This window comes from Miniopterus natalensis, chromosome 3 (genome assembly GCF_054644295.1).
Source record: "Miniopterus natalensis isolate mMinNat1 chromosome 3, mMinNat1.hap1, whole genome shotgun sequence".
Lineage (NCBI taxonomy): Eukaryota > Metazoa > Chordata > Mammalia > Chiroptera > Miniopteridae > Miniopterus > Miniopterus natalensis.
Window position 1 is genome coordinate 23,645,421 of NC_142083.1, and position 15,956 is coordinate 23,661,376.

The 15,956-nt window shown below is 40.9% G+C and overlaps 1 protein-coding gene across 4 annotated transcripts in view; it reads left to right on the top strand.

Moving 5' to 3' along the window:
• The window catches only part of SEMA5A (semaphorin 5A), a 362,632-nt gene that overhangs the window by 315,172 nt on the left and 31,504 nt on the right, over positions 1–15,956 (top strand). For all 4 annotated transcript variants that reach the window (XM_087815351.1, XM_016217317.2, XM_087815350.1 and 1 more), the window contains exons 15-16: positions 1,315–1,458; positions 6,757–6,904. In XM_087815351.1, coding sequence (XP_087671477.1) covers positions 1,315–1,458; positions 6,757–6,904 — 292 coding nt within the window. The remainder of the gene's footprint in view (positions 1–1,314; positions 1,459–6,756; positions 6,905–15,956) is intronic.

Here is a 15,956-nt window from a genome sequence, read left to right on the forward strand (position 1 = left end):
ACTGTGACAGGCGATCTCTGTGCAGGAAGGAAACTGGAGGGTGCGCCAGGATTAACACCTGTGAGGACTGGAAGGAAGAGACCTTGGCTGAGCGAGGACTGACCTGTGCTGCAGGCCCAATAAGGGACGCAGCTGAGTTCTATGGGGAACTCCGTAGCTGGGAGGACCCCTGATGGCTGATAGAACCTCTCAGAGGAGTTATAGCCACCAACCTTCTCGGCAGCTGGAGGAAGGCATGCTCAGTCGTCTGGGCACGCCGTGTGGCATCCATCCACTGCTGTGTGCTATGACAATAGCTGAGGGGTAGGAGAAGCCAAATCTTCATCGAAAGGCTCTCTGCTCTATAGTATATCTGAGCTCCCAACCCCCAGCTCTGTAGCATATGATCCTGGGTACCCTGAGACCCTTTCAAACAGTGTGATCTATTGAGTAGGTTTCCTGTGTCTTATGCTTAGTGTTCTGTTGTTTCTGGTTGATTTTCTTTTATGATTATGCTCAATTTTCTCCTCCGTCCCCTGCCCCTGTGGCACCATGACCACAGTAGTATCTTATATTTTAAAAGCAGTACTTCATATTTTATAAAAGTGGTTTATTTTACTTTTATTGTATTTTAATATATCTCCCTAACTTTATATAAATATTTAAATAACATAAATAAATTCAGATGAGCACAATGTGCACTCCCTATTTATACTCTATATGTTTGTCAAATTGCAAGAAAATAGCCAAGAATCTGAGTTTAAAATATCCTTCCTTCATTTTTAATAAAGGTTTTTTAAAGCTCTAGACATTATTGTGTTTGATATCATATGAATACTACCAAGAGAATTACTGATTTTCATTGATTTTAAAAGTAAGCATTACGTATAGTCTTGGATGATTATTTTGTTCATATGTGCACTTTAATTATAACTGAAATAGTGCAAGTCAAGTAAAAGCATATAGTCTAGAGGTTCAGGGGTTCATCTTTAATTGCTTTTCAATGAATTAACATTTCTTATTAAATGTATATTTTTATAACTAAATAGTTTCTTAATAGTTTCTAATATTGCCCATTTTGAATTATTTATAGAACACTTAAAATGTTACTCTTAAATTTCCTACCTTGACTTTAAAATCAGGTACCTGGGAGATAAATCTCACAGTAACTGAGATTCCCATCATGCAGTTCATTCAGCCCCATTGCCCCAGTTCACTTTTTCTTCACAGCCCGTAATGGGGTGGCCCGCGTGGGGAAGCCCCTGAAGTGGGAGGTGGGTGCCAGCTGGCCTTCGAGCCGGTTTGACTCAGTGACCGCATTGCTTCCTCCCCCAGGAATGGAGGCTGGACCCCGTGGACCTCCTGGTCTCCCTGCAGCACCACCTGTGGGATCGGCTTCCAGGTGCGCCAGCGGTCCTGCAGCAACCCCACGCCCCGACACGGGGGCCGGGTGTGTGTGGGACAGAACCGCGAGGAAAGGTATGGCCCGCTCTGCCCCAGCATCGCCATCCCCCACCTACTGTCATCCCAGTGCGGTCGGAGAATGTAGCTTAACCTATCTGTGGCATCCCTTTCTGTTGAGCTGAATTGTCCTCCTCTTATACTGACATCCTTAAATTTTGACCCAAGCCTTGTGTTGATAGATAGCATCGCTGGGCTGTTGTGGCCCCTGTGTGGTTGGCTCAGCTGAGCAATTCCCAACGGAGTGGAGATCCAGGGACTGGGGGCCCCCTGTCCCGATCTGTGCTGGGCTCCCTGGAGACTCAGCAAGTGAGTCTGCTGGATAAAGCTTGTGTTCCTTAGAATCCAGCTCCACCAGTCTCAAACCTACAGTTCTGGGTAGGACCGAAGGCGGCCCTGGGTCCAGATGAGTTGGCCAGATGAAGTAAAGTTCTCCATCAGAACTATATTAAGCAGCTGGGGCTTAGGTGAGGACATATTCACTCTTCTACTGCCAGATACCCTCCGTGAAGCTACAGTATCACCTAGAGTGAGGCCTTCTTTTCCATGTGTATTTGAAGCTTTCAGCATATCATGCATTTGACAGTTTGTTAGAAACAGATTTATAGAATCAGACGTTTGATTTTGGCCTCATGAAACTACCCTCGTGATATTTCACTCTTTCTTGCATATTTAAAGTACATTTTCATTTATGGTTGTTGGAGAATATCCAAGTAGGTAATTTTCACATCACTTTCAGGATTCTTATTCTGCCATATTCCCATAAACTTATTGTATTGATCCCATGTGAAAGAAAATGACTTTCAATACCTTTTAATTAAAATGTAGTAAGGCTCATATCTAGGGATATGGATTCAATGGGAGCCTCATAAAATACTGTATGCAGTCATTCACTGTGTGATATATATTTATATAGACAATATAATATTTATATATTAGATTTATATACATTCTTATTGTACAGATAGTTCTCTACTAAGTATTTATTACAACCTCAAAACAACCAGACAATCATTTTTCTTTCTTCACTGTTTTCCTAAATTACCAATTAAGGTTTTATTCCTCTCACCTCAGAGGGGATGAAAGATGGTTTTTGCAAAGCAGGGTTGGTCATTTTTGAAGTAGTTCCCCCATGATACTCTTGCGAAAATATGTCATTTCTGAGCTGACGCTAGTTGATAAGTGAAAAGGCTGACTATAGGAGAGCAGTTTCCCTGCTATTTCTAAGCCTTGCAAGATTTAAAATTGGTTGAGAGTAAGCCAGTCAGAGAAAGACAAATACCTCATGATCTCACTTATATGTAGAATCTAATGAACAAAATAACCTGACAAACAAAATAGAAACAGAGGCGTAGATACATGGAACAGACTGGCAGCTGGCAGATGGGAGGGGGATTGAGGGACTGGATGAAAGAAGGCGAAGGAATTAAGCCAAAAAACATATATGTATAACCCACAGACACAGATAACAGAGTGGTGATAGCCCTTTCACATTTTTATGTATTTCTTACAGTAGCACCACATGTCTAGGTACCAAAATCTGTTTTACTAGTTATTATATAATAATATTACCACAAACTCAGCTGCCTAAACCCCACATGGTTATTAGATCACAGTTTCTGTGGGTTTGTAGCCTGGACACAATTTACCTGCATCCTTAGCTTCAGGATCTCATAAGGCTGCATCCAAGGAGTCGACCATGGCTGTGGTCTCATCTGAAGCTCGACTGGAGAAGGGTCTGCTTCCCAAATCCCATGGTTGTTGGCAGCATTTGGTTCCTTGTGTGCTGTTGGACTGAAGCTGTTAGATGCTGCTCTCGATTCCTTGCCACCTGAGCCTTTCCAACCTAACTCAAAGCCAGCACAGGAGAGTTTTCCTGAAATAAAAGCATTACAATCTTATGTAACATAAGCATGGAAGTGATGTCCTTTAATTTTTGCTGTATTCTATTAGTTAGGAGCAAGTCACAGGTTCCCCAACACTGAATGGGAGGGCATTATACAGGTGTGAATTCCAGGAGGTGAGGATCATGGGCACCAGGTTAGAGTTAAGAGTGAAAGGATTAAATGGGGGTTATTATATGATTATTCTTTGTCTTCGTGAATAATATGATTATTCTTTGTCTTCATGTTTTTACTTAATCCTTAGTGAGCTCTTTGCAAGTCATTTCTCTCCCCTACTGGGTTCTCTTACCTTTTTCTTGGGGTAAAAATAAATAGGATGGTGGACACAATGTATATAAAGATTCATCCTCTGGTACCACAAAAGATACCATTATTTCAGTGTGGCTCAGCAAAGGGACAATCACTTAGAGAGACCAAGTTGAAAATAGTTCTGACGGGGCTCCGACTGATTCCAGCTAACACAGGTTGTAGTGAGAAGCTGCCGTGGACCTAACCAGAACAGAACACAACTTATAGCATAAAGAAATATGAAAAGAAACATGATACAGTGTTGAGAATCTAGTCTGTATGAGTTTATGAAAAGCATTTCTTTTCCCAGAGACTAAGTTTGTGGGAAAATGGTTAATTTATGGAGAAATATTGCTGGGTTATTAATTAACTTTTAAATGCAAAATGAGAATGAGCAGTCATGGGCAAAATTAAAATCTTAATTTTTAATGCATAATGAAATGCATCTGTGACCGTCAGTGATTTAAGATGCTAGAGATCCAAGAGAGCCCATAAAATTTCAAAAATATGTTATTTGGTAAAAGCCAGCTGCGTGTAGAGAACTAGTGCGATGAGGACCCAACAGCTGGCCCACTGTGCAGGTATCTGATCCATTAATAAAATTCCTTGAACAAGCAGAGTTTCCAGGATAACTAACCTTCAATTTCCACTTTTGTTTGTGACAAAGAAAGAGTAGTTTAACAAGGTGCGTCTCTTTGGAGCATGTGTTAGTTGGGGTGGGAGTCAAGAGACCAGGGGGGCACTTTTTCCTTGACATGGCAAAAAATCAGAGGTAGGGGCTTGCAAGGGTTTTGCCACTAAGCAGGCTCTCTCTGCTGGATTTGTGAATAAAAACCCAGACATAACAGGACAGAGAGAGCCTATGAATGTTGCTTTCCTTCTTACCTCCCTGGCAGAGGGTGACACAGTCACAAAACCATGGCGTAGCTTTTCTCCTGGGACCACTGTAGAGGGAGAAGAGAAAGAAAAGGAAGACCACGTTGTGGTCTACCTTCAAATACAGCCAGATGTGGGACTGAGTAACACTGGTTGAAAGTTCTATGCTCCATGCAGTTTTCAGATTCTCCTGAAATGGATTTTTAGCTGTAACCACACGCGGGGCATTCTCAAAGGTGGCCTGCTACAGGCAAACGTGAGAAAGTTTTGTACACTATGTATGATTCATTTTGCTATGGGGAAATGGTAGCTCAGCTTTGTGCTTCTTATTAAAAGTCAATGGTCTTATATTTCCTTTGCTCTCCCTACTCTTTTATTGTTTGTTCGTGTTTTTGAAAGCTGAAATTAGGGCCAAGGCCCCTAGGATCTCCATCCCTTTTAAATGTTGGTGGATCGGCGTGGAAGCAGGAGGTGGTTATCTACTTCTCATTGAGAGAAGCTGCACGTGGAGATTTTGAGTTACATGCTGAGAGTTCTGATGTTCTGAGTTTTCTTGACTTACTGCTTCCAAATATGTTCTTAAAATAAACGGCAATTTCCTCTTGGAAGAGTCCATGCACTAACACATATGTTAGTAATCTCTAAGCAGCCAGGTTCCTTTACTTATTGTAACTCTACACATTTGCACGGGCTTCCTAGGGTCATATTCCTTTAATCTATTGTATCTTTAATAGGATACAATATTCCTTTAATCTGTTGTACCTCTTTTATCTAGAGGTCACACGCTCTCTTCATTAGAAGGTCCTTCCCTTCTATGTCCTTGACCCTGAGCTCTGAGAACCAGGGCTCTGGGAGACTGTATGTGACTTCTTAAAGAGGGAAACCCAATGTTTCTTTTTGCCTCAAAAGTGGAAAAGATGAAAGAAGAGTGATGACTCTTCGGTTCCATTGGCTATTCTTTTTTTATTTTTAGGAATATTTTATTTATTTTTAGAGAGAGAAGAAGGGAGAGGGAGAGAGAGAGAAACATTGATGTGAGAGCACATCTGTCAGCTGCCTCCTGCACGCCCTCTCCTGGGGATCAAGCCTGCAACCTGTGGATGTGCCCTTGGCTGAAAAGCAAACCTGTGACCTTGTGGTGCACAGGATGACACCCAACCAACACTGGCCACACTGGCCAGGGCCCATTGGCTACCCTTTTGTGTGAAAATTTAGAGAAACTAAACCCTTTGCCGGATTGGTTCTTGTCTTTCTGGAGGTTTCTTCTGCCAGGACCTAGCAACGCTGTCTCCTGGGAAGTAAGCATGCCTCCCATTTTCACTTGAGAGGCTGACTGCTGACCCTGCTGTCTGCCACTTTTCCTGTACCTTCACGCAGGTGCTGTATCTTACTCTCACTCTGCCGAGCCCCGTGTGCATCCCTTCCTCTCCTCCCGCCACCACCACCATGTCTGGCTGACTTGGACTGTCTCTCTTCAATTATTCCAATCTAAATTCTCCTGGCTGTTACTTGCTCCATCATATGCAGCTTAAGAAACCCTTGTATATTGGCTAAAAATCGGCAATATGAATGTATATGTAGAATTATAGAGGTACATTCCATCATAAAAATAGGACCAGTATTTGTAAATAGCAATTCAGCTCTTTTTGGATAACAAGTAGTCTTAAATTAAGGTTGGACATCATTCTGGGTGTGCGTAAATAAATTTTAAAATGCAGTAACCTATGCAATATATAGCATGAAGCTTTATGCTTAAATCAGGCTCTAACTTTTCTTTAACTTATTGTATAATAAAAGTATGAGCCTTATTTGCTTCATGGATGAGAAATGAAATCCAAATACACTTGGGCTGATTCTATATTCATAACCTGCTTTATCTTTCAATGTTTGTGTTTAGAAGATAAATGCCCTACCTAGGTATTTTCTATGTGTTCTCATTTTTGGGTGTCTATTTGAAGGGTTTTGTTTTGTTTGTGTCTCCTTTAATTGGCTGCACAGGAAGATCCATTCTGCATTGTGAGTTTAGCATTTTCTTCATTGTCTCCCGTGCATCCCATTGTCTGTGCACACACGGCATGGCCAGCGCCACATCTGCCCCCTTTACTGAGCAACCACTTCAAATGCAAACGCCCCTCCACACCGAGCATGCCCATGTGTCCAGCATCTGGTGCAGGGACGGAGCCCGGAAGGCCTGGGGCCTCACGTTACACTAAGCAGGTTGCTTTTCGTCTTGGTTTCCCCATTACAGATACTGCAACGAGCATCTGCTGTGCCCCCCGCATGTGTTCTGGACAGGCTGGGGTCCTTGGGAGCGGTGCACCGCCCAGTGCGGTGGCGGCATTCAAGCTCGCCGCAGGACTTGCGAGAACGGGCCTGACTGCGTGGGCTGCAATGTGGTGAGTAGAGCCCCCCTCATGCCCAGCCCACAGCCTCGACCCGCGGCAGCAGAGCCGGCACACACTGGATGTTTTCATGCCCCAGTGCCCCGAACACACAAGATACACGCAAGCGCTTAGTGCCCCACAAATACTAAATGACCCGACAGTGGATGCTTGGTACACACTAGATATTCTGCAGACATCAGGTTTTCAATAGACACTAGATGTTCTGTAGACACTGAATGCCCTGTACACATGACATGTCCAGGCACTAGGGGCTCTGCACGCACTAGATGCTGTGAGTCAGACAGGCTCCTCTGGTTAATGAGAATGTTTGCAGGGAATACTGGAAATTCAGAGCATCCTGGAAGCTTCTTGAATTAAATATTCTCAGATGGGATAGGCTGCCGCAGGAGTTTTTCAGTCCCCATTTCTGAGCCATGACAATAGCTTCCTCCTGCTTGACTCTGGTCAGTATATTTGGTTTGGGGACAGGAGATGAGGTCCTTATACTGAACTCACACTGAGGTGTAGAGTGCAGGGTGAACCCAGGACCCTGAGGAGTGACAAACTCTGTGGGATCATTGTCAGAGCCCAAAGGTGCCAATTCAGAGGGAATGAAAGATAACTCATGGTTTTGTTTCTCTTCTGCCTGAGCAGGTCATATTTCTTTTAACACTTTAAACTCTCAAATAAAATTCCCCTCACACGAGCACCTTCCCAAAGCCCTGTTACTGCTCCTCCTGCACCATCTGTCGGGGTGACTGGGCCCTGAAGGCTGCTGGGCTTGGACTTCATTTGCCATCCCTTGGGGCTGACACCGCAGAGTGGATGCTGAGATGGTGGGGGCATCTGGGAAACGTTCAACATGAAAAGGTCTGGCTGGGCATCCCTGCGGGCTGATCTTCCCAGGTGGTTTTTGCAGCAGTCTGGTCCCTTAGCTGAGACGCTGAGCGATGCTTCTGTGCTGCTGTAAAGCTTGTTTTTGTGAGAAGCAAAACCCACGCACCCCAGACAGCCTTGGGAAATTCGGAGAGAGGAATAAGGTTATGAGGCGCTTTGTCAGATATACTCCAACCCAAGGAGACCTCTGTTCCTGGGCCTGGCAATTAGATTTCTTTCCTCTGCACTGGCAGATGCTGCAGTAGCTTTAATAGAAGCTATTACCGATTACAGAGGCACTTCTTTCCAGGTCAGCCCCAACTAAATGTCAACCATGAAAGATCTTAGTGTCCAATTTGCGATGATATGTTTATTGATAATTCAGATGCTGATATTTAAAATTATGTATTAATACATAAAGGGTAAATCTGTGAACATTCTCTTGTTCTTGGAAAACAGTTCAAATGTGGTAGCTCTATTCTTTGCTGAAATATATTATTTCCTGTTCCCAGAGGCTTGGCACCAGAGCCTGGGATCTTCATGCCCTTATCAGGCTGTGTCCTGTCTGCTGGGAAACCACAGGGATGCAGACCAGAGCTGATCTTGCAATTTAGTTTCTAAAACTTTGCAATATAAACAACTCAAAAAATTTCAAGTCATTCATTTTCTTATCGCCCATTCACTTCAATAATTCCATTTAGAACAGTTTAATGAAAGAAAAATTATATTAAGGAAAGTGTAGCATATCTTCAATGTAGTCACTGGATGGTGTGTGCATGTGTGTGTGAGATATACCTGGGTATAAATGTGAAAATTGAGTGTTTTCCAAAAATGTTAATGTACTTATTGCTTTATTTGTGTCCAAGTTCACAGAATTATGGTTTATGAGAAAAATATAACACAAATTTTCAAATCCAGAGAAATGTCATGCAGATCTTCAGTGAGCCTAATGTCAGTTCTTCAGTAATTAATTAATTAGTTAATGCATTCATTCATTTATATTTCCCACCAAAGTTACTCTGTTGGCTGTGTACTGCCAGGAAGGCGTTGTTTTGGCACAATCACACAATCTACTCTTTTATGGTCGAAGCACAAACTTTATTTTCCTTCCCACTTGGCTTTTCCTATTTATCCCAGTGTCTATCTCCTCGAAGGCAGGAACGCCAGCCCAAGCCCATTGGGGAACATAAGCAGGGTGAGGGAGGGGCTTGGTTTCTTTGGATTGCTTAGAAAATGTACCTGATCAATTAAATAATAGCGATTTAAAGTGATATGTTGATCTTTGCATTCTAGCTGCAATTTATAAAGTTTTGGCCACAAAGTATGCTTCCTTTTAATGGAGGTGTTTGTCAAGATTGTAGCTGTAAGTATAAGTAACATTGATTTTAGAGTCATGAAGTTGATTATCTGTTGTCAGTATCTCACTGGATGACCAACAGGTCGGCTGGTATTTCTGAGTCTCAGTCTCCTCTAAGAAGGTTGTGACAGCTCCCTCCCTCCCATAACTGCTTAAGTGTCATATTCGGTGAAGGCGTGAGGTTCCGGCTAATGTCTTACCTTTCCAGCCTTTCCAGCTTATTAAAAATGGTAGCATGCTAATGAAATGTTATTTATATAGTAAAGGACATGTTTGTGGAAAGTAAAAGAACTTAAATTTCTTGAGTGTTACAGCAGCTTATAGAGAAAGAGTTGATTTTAAGTTCAAGTATGAACAGTGTACTTGTGAATCTTTTCTTGCTCCGACATTTTAGAACAAATTTTACAAAAAGATTTTCCAAGTTTCACCTGTGAAACTTGTATGTCCTGTCTGAACAAATCTCCAAGACTTTATTTAAACATCAGTAACAGAGGTTCAGTTCGGACAGTTAAGGACCCTCATTGAGAGCTATTTGTTTTGTGTGTGAAATTCTGCTCTTTAAGTGCTAAATGTTGATATCTCCTCAAGATCCTGATTTCATTTCTTTTGGATAAATATGCAGAAATGACCTTGCTGGTTCATATGGCAGATCCTTTTTTAATGTCTTGAGGAAGCTCCATATTATTTTCCCTAGCGGTGCATCATTTTGCATTATTGGCATCAACACACCATTTCAGGGGAGGAAAGTTCTATTCTTGAATGATATTACAATAAGGACAACTGACATTTTATATTTTATTTAAAATTATTTTAAAATTAATACTTTATATTGATGTTTTATATGAAATATAAATATTATTTTATATTAATTACATTTGACATTGTTTTGATAATATCTAGAAACGTAATGGTAATTGTTAGATCAAGTCTTACATATCCTGGCACTGCATAAAAAACTGTAATTGAGTGTACTTTAGTTATTATTTAGGCCTGTTATCTTTGTGTTATCCTGTTTCAGTTTACATTGAAATCTTGTGTTATATAGCAAAATACTTAACTTTTATCAAGACCTACTGTATACCATACACTCTACTAAGAGCAATTAAAATTTATTATGTTTATGCTTCCTGTACACCTGCTAGGGATTGACACTTTTTACATTATTACTTCTACTTGGGGGTGGGAAAACTCAACTTGAGAAAGGTTAATGAGCTTGGCCAGTAATAAGTTGTTAGTAGGTGGCTGGGCCAGCCTTTGAGATCTGGATCCCTGGGCACAAATAGAATTTAATTACAAGACTCCATTTGCATAACTTTTGTGCTCAGTGTTAAGTAATAAATGATAGGTCTTTATTTTATTTATTCTTATTGACTACTAAGTGTTTCTTAAAAGAAAGAGGAACTTTACTGTCTTTGGAAAGCAGTTCTCTCATTCATTAGCACCTCGATTTTCATACTATTGTGATCATGTGTTCTCAGCCAACCATGAGAGTACCAGTAAGAGACTGCTATGAGCATGGAAATTAATCAAAGATAAACTCCTAACAAGTTTAATTTGTATGTTTAGCCTGAACATTACAACACATGAAAGGGAAAAAGACGTAAAATGTTATGTTATATAAATAGGATTGCTTCTGAGGTTAATGTAACTCAAGATTTTCTCAAAGGCTTAGCGGATGTGTGAAAGAATAGAGTTGAAACCGTGTCAGATACAGCAAAGGTCATTCCAAAACAGAAACAGACTCAGTATTGCCAGCCCCAGCCCCATATTTATGACTGAAATATCACACACAGTGTAAAACCATTGACCAAAAACTATGATATACGATATCAACAGGCAGCGTAGGAGAGATACCTAATTCCTACAAAAGATCCAGTCCACAGAAGGCCCGGAAAGGTCAAGGAGAAAGATATTAAATTCAATACACGTTGTCAAAGGGATTCTATGGAGGTTAAATCAGAGTTGACATAATGTACTAAAAATTGTTTATGTCACTATGGACAAATTTAAGAGCAAGTGAAACCTGGCAATTGGAAGTTTAAATAGGTTAGGATGTATAAAAATAATGACAGTGTTACAGAATACCTCAGTTTGTGCAGGACATTGGAGATTGCAAAATATTTTAGAAATGTCATCTCATGCATTCCTGATTTTCCAAACAAGAAAATCAGGGCCCAGAGAAAACTAGTTACATACCTAAAACTCTGTGGCTAGCAGAGTAAGACCCCATAGCCAGGTCTTCTCCCCCTAAGGTCCTTAAAGGTCCAGGATACTGTAGCTTCCTCAGAAAACACTGGGGCAAGAACTGTGAGATTGACCGTCAGTAGCTAATATCCCACACCCACAAAGCCAGATGGATTCAAAGAGCAGTTATTAGAAAGACTCATTTCCTTTCCTCTGAAATTGATAAAGTGATCTCTGATGCCCCCTTTATTATTATTATTATTATTATTATTATTATTTTAGTATTAAAATTTCTTTAAGAAAATCGCAGCTTCTTGCAATGACACCTACTTCTATTCAGATGGGACAGCTGGCATCTCATTTCTGCATAACATATAGAGGAAATATAAACTGTGGGGAATGAAAGTTTTTAAAGCTGAACAAGTAGTTTTTACATTGGCTGCATACTAGCTCTGTCTCTCCATTTCTTTTTTATTCATAGTTAGTGTTTCTTCAGTTCCAGACTGGTTTTCTCGAGCCCCATGGTCTTGCCATGGAGAAGGGACACATTTCTGTGCGCAGGTACCTAGGAAGTTCTCTGCTTGTGCAACTTGTGCAATGAGTTTTATTTGCTTTTGTTCCCTTTATAAAATATAAGCCCAGCATATGCTAGACGCCAGGTACTTGAACCTTGCCAGTTTCTCACTAAATTATGTGGTTAGTTAAAAGTGTTATTATTTCACTTTGGGCCAAGATCCACTTCCCCGCATTTACTTGCTGCCCCTAACAGTACCCTGAGAGCTCAGTCCCAGATGCTGGCCTCTTGCCGGGCTCCTTGCGTGGGCTACTTCTTGAGGTGTCTACTTTCTCCTTTCCTTCCCGGCTATGGAAGCTGCCTCTCCAATGCCACTTCACAACTGACAATGAAAGGCATGCTCTTCCTTAATTGCTGTATCTGTTGGCGACGATCTAAAACTTTCATGTGATCCGTTACCAGCAGAGCTCAACAAAGGACCTTGATCCTCATGAAGAATGTCACAGTATGAGCTCTTCCAGGGCACTGTGCTTGTAAAATGCATTTGCTTATATTTCCAAATATTCTTCTGCCTGGGGAAGGATTGGTCTCCCTGGCTGAACCTTGCTATGATACCTTCATAAGTGTGGGAATGAAAATTTGCTTTCTTTTTGTTATATGTCAAAAAGAATGAACTTCAGTTATTAAAGATGTTCAGAGTAAAAAATGTCACATTTTGTTAAAAGAAGCTTGATTATCTTGGAAGAATTAATATCAGTTCATAAAATCAAGTGGTCCAGCGGGTAGCCACAAAAGTGTAAGTTTTCTGAAATTCAGCACTGGAAGTCTGGCAATCAAGTTTAAGAATGATGCATGATGCAGAGGGAGAGGAAAGAAAAATGATGGATTATAGGAATTAATCCATCAAAAGCCTGTCTCTAGAACATATGAATTATCTGCAATCTTGGAAATTGCAATTGATATGGAGGTCTGGAGGATTTCACAAAAATGTTTTATTTATACAGTTTTAAGAGTCTGTTGCACAGATTTCTGTGGTTCTACAAAATAACAGGCTTGTTTCTGCCTATAATAATTCCAATACAGTAATTGCAAAGTTAATTGAAAGGAGACGCTGTCATGAATAGAGGTCTTATGCTATAAAAGTGACTTAAGTGAGACACAGAGAAAGATTTTTCTTTTACAGTTTACCAATAGCTTCCCTGATAAAGCTTTTCCTATACCTGACACTAAAACACCTAAATGTACTTAGGGAAACACCAAGTCAGTATTCTTACTTATAACAATTTCCACTAAATGGCCATGAGTTTAAAAATCTTTTGTAGGTCTACATGAATACATAGTATCCACAGAACAAACAAATTTTTTAAAGGCATAACAAGTGCCCAGTTGTCATTATTTAAAAGAGGCAACCCCAGGTCTCTGTTTTAAATTATGCCAGATTTTTAACTGCTACAAAATGAATAATTAAATATGGCTTTCTAAATTTAAAAAGCCTTAGTAGATGTTCCTCCAAACACAGTCAGAGAATATTCTTTTCTAAATGCATCTTCCATCTTTAACTGTAGCCCTGCTGACACTATTGGGCTAATCATGGATTATCTATCCATAGAGAATGTTCCTTCAGTCGTCTGGTTGATTTGATGTCCCTGCTAAATTGGGCACTTATTTTGGTCAATTTCGGTAGCTCACCTTGTCTGCTTCTAGTTGCGCTGAGCATTTGCCACTACAATTAAGGAGAAGGCAGTCTTAATTTTTAAAAAGCAATTTGGTTATCCAGGCAAATTGGCTTTTCCATGATGTGCTAAGATGCTGTGTCTCTCACTGGAAGACAAGGGCTTCCTGTGGGCGGTGAAGGGGAAATTTGCAGCATCAAGTTGGAGCTCTTTCATTGATTTGCTTCTTTGGGTACTTCTGTCTCCCCTCCAATTTTTAAAAATCCTATTTCAGTCCAGCACCACACTGCACAGGCTGGAGCTATGTTTCCAGGCATTATCATGCATTACAGCAGCTTGGGCTGTGACTGTGTGAGAACATTCTCCGACTCGGCCATCCCAATCTGAGACCTGTGGCTCCACATTGGTAGTAACTGCTCAGCCAACCTACAGAGAAGGTGGAGAGAAGCAGGGAGCTGACCCATTATAGGTACCATGTTAGAGAAGCCAGCATTGCATCAGCTCTAAAACCCTCTAAAATCAAGGAAATATGCAAGCAAACAAAACCTGGTGAGACATCCCTTTAAGGAAGGCTGTGTCATTTATTTAATTGATTGTGCTGCTGTGGGGTGGTCTGCCTTTGGTTTACTCAGGCTTGCAAGATCTGCATACATCACAGTCTGGGACGATGTTTGCCTGAGCTCACGCTGATATAACCAGAACCTGAGCATCTTGATTTTTTACCCATATCACTCCGTCATTGTTTAATAAGTATTAAGATTAAGCTTCTCGCCCCTGATGGGCCTTGTGGATGGCAGGGGGAGTAAGGGAATCACGGTGCGTACTTAGAACTGAGGACAGAGTCCTCACTTGAGGAGCTTGAATGGAATTGGTCTGTGTATCACTTTGTTCAATGCCTTGTTTTTATTTTAAGTGCTGTTGTTCACAATATACTTTAATACCAATTTCCACATGGCATGGAGGGGCGTGTTGTAGAATTAGTTCACATGTATACAGGTGCAGCCAGAAGATTTTCAAATGAGCTTCGATCACATTATACATGTCTTTTGGTTTGGCTCATGGCAGGCAGTTCTTCCTTTTGGAGAGGTAAGCTAAGTGTTTAATTACATCAACGATACGTTTTAATTAGTGTTTTACTTAAGATTTGCATTTCACATTTTATTATTTCATCCGAGTGCCTCCAATGAAATTATTGAACATGTATAATTTCAGTTGTTAAAACAATTCACGCACGTAATAATTTTCAAAGCAACTTGTAATTAAGTAAAGAAGGAAGTGACAGATGTTGGAGCATGAAAAAGTGGTTTAAAAACATTGAATATTTTCACAGATACCATCATTTCTTTCTTCTCAAGTGCAATCCTCTTAGTAATCCTAGAATTTTCTAAGAGCCTTAGCCTACTTCAGACCTCTTCTGTGTGAATACAAGAGGGAATATAAGAAGCTCGTGCTACACTTAGATATTATAATCTTTGTGAATGGAAACACAGTGCTACAATTAGAAGCTTTCAACATTTGTCAGAAAAGAATAAAAGCCTAATTATTTTGCTCTGTGGTCCGACGATGTGCCCCAAAGAGACATTCTTTAGAACAGTTGTCTCTTCCTTTCACTCCACGGCATGTTTTTTCTAGATCTCTTTGACTTGCAGAATCTCATGAGGTTCTGGTTTGAAAGAAAGAGTTGCAATAAAGACACTTAAAGTTGGAATTGGCTCAGACCATGTCACATTCTCGCATTACTTTATAAGCCGTGCTGCGTGAGAAAGTAACATCTCACACCCTCCTCTTTGGCATCCTGCTCGTTGCATGATGTGAAACATTTCCCACATCTGTTCCAGTCCATCCTAGTCCCATGAAACCGCGCAGTTTGAGGCGATTAGAGAGCAGTCTTCCAAGGAGCTCTAGTGTCATCCTGTGGGGGAGAGAGAGGGCAGGGGCTGCAAGAAGGAAGCTGTGGAATCTACTCATAAACGGATTCAGGCTCCGCACATGAAACCAGAAGCACAGGAGCCATAGCTTCTCAACTGAGAGTGAGAGAAATAGAGGAGCAACCAGATGGAATCCAGGCCTCATGAGGAGCCCTCTGATGCTCTCCAGGCAGTTTCCCTTATGAAGCTTTTTAAATTGATTTCTTTCTCTTATCCTTTTGCAACTGCTAATACCATTTAGTACGAGGACCCTGACATCTGAAAGGGAAAGGAAGGAAAGAACTGCCTGCTGCGTGAGCCTTCTTTGAGAATTAATGTGTCTAATACTTGGTGTGATCTCCTATGGCATTGTTCATTTCTAAATAGTTTTACATATAGAAGGAAAAAACATCCCCAGTGACTTCGGTTACTGGTCCATGTCTCTCACCCTAGTCTTTGTAGAATTTTCAGATCTTTTCACCTGTGTACCTAGTTCACCAAAAATGCTGAATACCTATTATGTGTACACAACTGTCCTACGGACTATAGAGGA